This window comes from Camellia sinensis, chromosome 5 (assembly GCF_055761805.1).
Source record: "Camellia sinensis isolate YWXY chromosome 5, ASM5576180v1, whole genome shotgun sequence".
In the NCBI taxonomy this organism is placed as follows: domain Eukaryota; kingdom Viridiplantae; phylum Streptophyta; class Magnoliopsida; order Ericales; family Theaceae; genus Camellia; species Camellia sinensis.
The window spans coordinates 56,340,091-56,347,413 of record NC_138965.1 but is presented as its reverse complement, the minus strand read 5'-3'; the positions used below and the strand labels follow the sequence as shown (position 1 = coordinate 56,347,413).

The window sequence follows — 7,323 nt, the reverse complement described above, 5'->3', positions numbered from 1 at the left end:
TATAAGGCTGTGGACTCTGATTTAGTCACTAGGTCATTTCATTTATTATAATAATAATAATAATAATAATAATAATAATAATAATAATAATAATAACATCAGAGAGTGAAAATTTGTCTAAACATAGATTGTGATCCTCTCTCTCTCTCTCTCTCTCTCTCTCTCCAATTACTATGCATTTGTGTTCCTGTATTCGATATGTTTGTGAAGGGGCTATTTCAGTACCCATCAGAAATACATGTTGTTCTAATCTCTTACACTAACTAGATCTGATGTGTTAGTTGAAGCATTTGTAGATGGACAGTAATGAATGCTCGGACAGTATGATGGACCTATTTGAAGCATTTGTAACACTCCAAGAAGTTGTGTCATCTATGAACTATGTATGTGGTGTGTACATTATTGTACTACATGTTGCCTTGGAGAGGTACCAATCTAGGTTGGATATTAAAAGGTCACAACATCCCTTCCAAGCACAATTAGACTATTTGAATAGATTAGTGAAGCATAGCGATATTGATTGTCATGAATAACTCCGAGTGAATAGGCATACCTTCATGTGTCTTTGTACACTTGTCCGAAGTGTGGGATTATCTGATTCCAAACATGTCCTCTTAGAGGAGAAAGTTGCAATGTTCTTAAATGTGATTGCACACGATTATAAGAATCGTAACATCAAGTTCAATTTCATGCAGTCTGGGCAAACAGTTAGTCAGCACTTTAACAATGTCCTTAAAGCTATTTTACGCCTACAAGGTGTCTTACGTAAGACACTAGAGCCAATAACTATAAATTGCACAGATGATAGATGGAGGTGTTTTCAGGTATTACATAGTTTAATTTCATTTAGATTTTTGGCAAACACTAACATATTTAAAATGAATAACCTTATTTTATTTTGATCTTTGGTAGAATTGTCTTGGAGCTCTATATGGAACTTATGTTAGGGTTTGTGTTCCTGCAATAGATAAGCCAAGATATAGAACATGGAAGGGTGAAATTGCTACTAATGTCTTGGGTGTTTGCTCCCAAGACATGCAATTCATTTATGTGTTGCTTGGATGGGAAGGTTCAGCTTCAAATTCTAGGGTACGTAGAGATGCTGTGAATAGACCAAATGGTTAGAAGGTGCCGACCGGTAAGAATCTATATAGTTAACTCATGCAATCTTAATTTCCCAATTTTTAAAGTACGTATACATATGAAATCCATACTTGTTTTCAGGTTTCTACTATCTTGTAGATGCGGGTTACACTAATGGTGAGGGTTTCTTAGCGTTGTATAGAGGGCAACGCTATCACCTCTCTACATGGAGAGAGAGGGGTTTCAACATGAAGCACTCTGCTGCTCGTAATGTTATTGAGAAGTGTTTTGGGTTACTCAAGATTAGGTGGGCAATACTGAGAACTGCTTCGTACTACCCAATCAAAACCTACATGTTGCCTTCTCCACACCCTCATCAGACGTGAAATGCCAGTGGATCCATTTGAGTTCGAGTTAAATAACACTCATATACCTCAACCTGATTTAGGAGAAGAGTTCGTCAATCCAGCAGAGCCATAAAATCAATGGAGTGATTGGAGGGATACATTGGCAAACATAATGTTTAATGAATGGTAAGCAATTAGAGGAGTTGGTGGAAATCCTTCGTAGTTGAGATAGTTTATTTAAATATTTTATTTGTAATGATGAGAATCTTGTCTATTTTCATATTTGCAAAATATGTAATGAGAATCTTACGTAGTTGAGATGGATTTTTTTTTTATTTTTTATTTTTAAGCTAATCAATTTTATTTGTTTAAATCTTTATTTCATGGAGAACCATTTGTTGCTTTCATGATTGCATAATAATATCTATATTTTAGGTAGATTGAACAGTTGTTTAATATCAAGAGTGCTTTTTTTATTTTTTATTTTTTTTATATAGTTCATGCACACTTTTCAATCATATTTTCACCTTGTCTTCCATACTTGTATTTTGTATATTAGAATGAGCTATTAAATCAATAATATGTGTTGTACATCATTATTATAGGCATAGATAGTGTTGCTACCAGTCATTCTCGAAAGAAAAGTGAGGGGAAGGCAAATGCTGGTTCAATTGGGAGTTGTAGGATTTGGACGAAGCGGGAGGAGAGGTTTCTCATAAGTGCAATGAGAGATTTGTGTAATAATCCTAAATGGAAGGTTGATAGTGGGCAATTTAAGTCCGGGTTTTATGGTGAACTTGAGAAGAGAATAGTCATGACTTTTCCTGGAAGTGACCTTCGTGCTTGTCCTCACATTGAATCAAAGATAAAAATTTGGAGGAAACACTATGGCCATTTGTATGAAATGACTGAGCTTAGCGGGTTTAGATGGAATGACACTGAGAAGATGGTTCTTGTTGATAGTGCTGATGTTTGGGAAGTTTTTTTCTTCTATTTTTTAGTGTTCATCTCATCATAATTACTAGATATCCCATTCATCTTCATTTCAATTTGATCTCATTTAGCTTACCTTTAATTTGAGCTCTTGTTGAAAGAGCTCCAAGTACATATTCACTCCCTATACTTTTGTTTATGTGCTGCATGCTTGAATGTTCTTTCTGTCTTTTGAACTTGTGTAGAGTTAACCAAGTGCGAGTTCTATGCAAAACAAGTCATTTCCATATTATGAAGATTGGCTTGTTCTCTTTGGCAAAGATAGAGCCACTTGTGAGTTAGCTGAAGATCTCGTAGATGCAGTTGAAGTAATTGTTGTGGAGGAAGCCATAGGGAAGAAGGGTGATGGTTCTCCAACTAAGCAATTCAATGTTGTTGACTTCGAGTGTTCAATGTCTACAAATGGAAATGCATCTAACTCTTCTACCTTTAGCAAGAGAGGAACAAAAAGAGGCAGGACTACTGAAGGAATCACAAGTAATATTACTACAATGACGGAGACACTCGGCTCTTTTTGGACAAAATGGACACTAGATTGGGTCAGATTATTAAGAGGACTGTGTAGACACCCCATTTTTGGCCACCCTTAAGACTTGGGGGTCCCAGGTTGATTGTTCGAGGACGAAGGCAGGACGAAGGCTATGTTGTGCAAAGGTTCGATTTCTTCGGCAAGAGGAGCTTCAAGTCCCAACCTTACACCCCATTTTGGACCAAAACTATTTTAACCAAAATGATTTTTAGACCTTAAAACCCTCTCTTTCAAAATATTTTTGAAAAACCATTTCTATGATGTTCCGAGGCTCGCATTTCGTTAAATGTTATGCTTTTCAGTAAACCGAGCAAGGACAAAATGGAAATAAATGAAAGAGAGGTGGAATCTTTGAAAATTGTTTCAAAACACCTTATTTAGAGGTTTGGAGTTGAAGAAAATTGGAGGAGAGGGAAGAACCTAGTTGGGGAAGAAGTTGGGCACGAATCGTTAAGAGAGAGTCGAGCAGCCCTCGCTAAATTAGGCCTATCCTTCTGTACACTTGGATTTCAGCTATGAGGCCACCACCATTGGAAAGTGGACTTCCAAGGCTTCATTTTACATTCAAGAGTCTCCTAAAGCCGAGCCCATATGAGCTATGGCTGGTTGAAGTTGGGCATCAATCCAGTTAGAACCGAAACTGAGTAATCTTCACTAAAAGAGGCATATCTTTTTGTACAATTGGAATTTTGATGTGAGGCTTCCACCATTGGAAATAATACTTCCGGGGCTTCAATTTAGACTCAAGAATCACCTGTAAAGGAGTTCGGATGACGGAGATATGCCTGTTTGAAGTCGGGGCCAGAAACCAATTTTTGCTTGTCGGCAACAAATAGAGCTTGTCGGCCATGTGTCGGCCACAAATGGGGTTTTTTGGCCATATTTCGGTGAAGAGTGACCCTTTTTGGCCACAAATGGTGGCTTGTCGGCCACCAATGATGGCCGGGCGGCCACTGGTGCAAGAGTAGCTCAGATTTTACAGATATTTTTCGTCCAACTGTTTCACACTGCTCCAGCTGTCCCTTCTTTGATATTTTCGACCAAGGCTCTTGTATTTCTATATATAGAAGGCCTTCTCTATTGTTTTCAAGGTTAGAAAGATTTGGGAGCCTCTCTCTCTACAATCCTCTCTCTCTACAACTCTTTCACTTTAGATTTCTCTCTCTCTTGCCTTTTTGTGCATACAAGTAGAGATACACTTCTAGTTTGCCTATCAGCCCTTGACCAAAGTTTCTTATCTTTGGGCTGAGATTCCTTGGGACCTTCTTTGAGCTTTAGAAGGTGATTTTAGCTTGATTTGGTGCCTCATTTGTGCCTAAAGTGTGCTTGGCTTCAAGAGGTATAACCTTTACCCTTTAAGCTTATTTTTCATACTTGTTTTTGCCATCTTTTTGTACTATTTTTTGGGGTGTTTTTGAACTGAAAAACCTCTATTTTTATGGGTTAAAAGTGTCGGTTTAAGGCCATTTCAAGTTAGGGGGTGGTTCACCCTTCTCACTCATTTGTTGTTAAAGCTTTTGTGCCTTCATTCATCACTTTCAAACCAACTTGTTTTGGCCTTTTAACTACTGAAATTCAGAGGATTTTCAGTGGCAAAAAACTTGTTTTGAAGTCCAAAATTGGAGGGGTTAGCCTCCACTCCTTGTGTCTTGTTTGCATGCCTAGTTAGCTTTATATGTTAGCATGTTTTTGTAGCTTAACTTAGCTTATTTCTAGCATGTTTTTGCCTCTGATTTGGGCTACTTTAGCTATGTTTTGGGTTGTTTATGTTGCATGAGTAGTCTTTTGCATGGTTGTAGTGTAACCTCATGTTTTAGCTACTCTTGTCTTCATTCCAACATGTTTTCCAACTGATTTTTGGCTATAAAAATTCCGTGTTTTTGGGCTGAAGCTTAGGTCCTAAGGCCATTAAAGGTTGAGAGGTTGATAGCCTTTCTTTGTACCCTGTTTTGGAGGCCTTGGCCCTTCTGATTTCCACCCTTTTGCTATCTTTTTTCAAGCTTTTAAACACTGTTTTTCAGAGCTATTTCAGTGAATAAAAACATGTTTTGAAGTCCAAAAATGGAGGAGGTAGCCTCCCCTCTTTGTGTCTTGCTTACTGGTCTAGCATGCTTCATGTTTTAGCCTATTATTCTAGCATGTGTTAGCTTAATTTCAGAATGTTTTAAGCTATATTTTGGGTTGTTTTGCATTTGTTTTGGGTTGGTTGTTGCTTTTGAGCTTTGTATTACATAGCTGTAGTGTAAAGGGCTTCACTAGTTTGGTGTTTTAGGCCTTTAAACATCATTTTCTTGAGTTGATTGCATGTTTTAGTATTATTTTGCATGTAATTTCAGCACCTTAATCTCTGCAATCTCCCTCATTTCTTCACTCTTTCATTTGTTTTGAGGGTGTTTCAACCTTAGGGTTGTTTAAGCTTGAGGTTGAGGCTCATGCCTAATGGTTTAATCCTCCTTTGAGGGTTCATTACCAACGGCATGAAGTTTCCCTCATGCCTTGAACTACTCCTTGGTTGATACTTATTTCGCTTTAGAAGACATTCAGCAATGGACAAATTGACTAAAGAATGGTTTGGTAACTAAAATGAGTAAATAAAATTTGACAAGTAAAAGTGTGCAAGATAAGCATCTTCGTGTTGCATTGCATGTGTTCGGATCAGACGTTAATTCAAACACAAGAGAAATGGGACGTTTCATACTCAAAGTGATGAAACATTCTGCTTTTCTTGGTCACCATCACCCTTGATCCTACATAATAGGGCTGTGGTTTTGTTGAGTCTTGTTTTGCACTCATTAAGCTTGTAAAATCTTGGTTCGTAAGCCATCATCCATGGAAAATTCTTGGTTGATGGTTTGAGGGCCAAGAGTTGCACTCTTCTAAGCTTTTGTGATGATAAGGAGAGTAACAGTACACACAAACCTTGAGAATACACTGCTTTGCCTCTATTTTCTCTCTATTGTAGCAAAAAAGGGAAGTTCAGGAAAGGGGTAGCCGATCGGCCACCAGCTTCTGCCGATTGGCCACCAGAAGTAGCCGACCGGCTACCAATGGTAGCCGACAGCCACCATTGGTAGATGACTGGCCATCAATGAAAATTTTGCACAAGTGTGTTCCTGAGTGGAAGCAGAGGTGTTTTGGAAATTGGCACAATTTTCAATGGTAAAAAAATGTGCAAACAGAGGCGTTCAGTGGCAAGGCGGTGGATTTTCGAGAGGAAACCAACCAAGCATGCATGCGTCCCTCGCCCGCGAAGCCATTTAACTACTTTATTTAGTTAATTGGTGGTAGCTAATTTACTTATTTTGTAATTAGCTAGTTATAGTGTTTAGCTAGTTAATTCATTTTGTAATATATAATTAGCCTAGAATAAGTTAGTTAATTCATTTTGTGTTGTAACAATTAGTTAGCTTAGCTTAGATTAGCTTAGCTCCTATTCATTCGGACACTCCTTCGAAAGGGCGTAATGTTGTAATAAGTGTGCGTGCGTGTGTGCATGTCTTCCAACCCCATGTCTTTTTCCCTTTTATTTCACCGCTTTTGATGGTTGGTTTAGGGACATTTTCAATTAGCATACCTTATGCTTGCATGTTTGCATCCATTCATTTGTCTTGCATGCACCGAGGCTCGATTCATCATTCAAATTGCATAGCAATTTCGATATCTTATTTGAACACGTGTTTAAAAGCATATTATCAAATTGAATCAAATCAAATGCCATATTAGTAGTCGAGCCTATTAATTTCATATTGTATGTGTTGCATTAGGCATCTTGTATAGTTAGGATCATGTATCTTTCTAACTAGTTTTTGTTTTGGCTTGGAGTACTCGGTAAGTTTTATGCTTTAGCATACTTGCATGAGTGTGATTGCCATATTGCCATGATTCGCATGCTTGCCATGATGCTATGTGTTTACTTGCTAAACTACATAAATACCTGTGGATGAAGGCTTTGTTGTTTGAATTGGAACGATTTAACAAATGTATGTTCTAAGCCCACTTTGTTGTGGCAAAATCATGTTTTAAGCCCACTTGGGGTGGCAAATCCGCATCTTTTAGGCCCACTTGAGGGTGACAAATTCAAACCATTTTTGCAAACAAACATAAATTGAATTGTTCCAAGTCTTGTGACTAGTCTATACTTGTTAGTGTGCGTCACATAGTAAAGCTAGTTTAATAATTAGAACAAGAACACATAATGTTTATAAAAAGTATATCATGATTCGTAGAGGCTGATTTTTGATCGGGCGAGCGGGGATACTCATTTCAGGACCTTTCCTTCTCGTACCCAAGTTCTTGAGCCGAGGCAACTTTGGTGATGACGGACACGTGGCCTTTAGCATGAGTCAGGGTTTCCTAAATTCCCCCAAAACA

At 38.0% G+C, this 7,323-nt stretch overlaps 1 protein-coding gene across 1 annotated transcript; it reads left to right on the top strand.

The window, feature by feature from the left end:
- The first annotated feature begins 296 nt into the window (after nt 1-296).
- On the top strand, nt 297-1,469 carry LOC145791420 (uncharacterized). Its single transcript, XM_082871775.1, has 4 exons — nt 297-427; nt 584-824; nt 913-1,120; nt 1,225-1,469. The coding sequence occupies exons 1-4, from the start codon at nt 297-299 to the stop codon at nt 1,467-1,469; spliced, it is 825 nt and encodes a 274-aa protein (XP_082727901.1).
- Nucleotides 1,470-7,323: the final 5,854 nt, after the last annotated feature.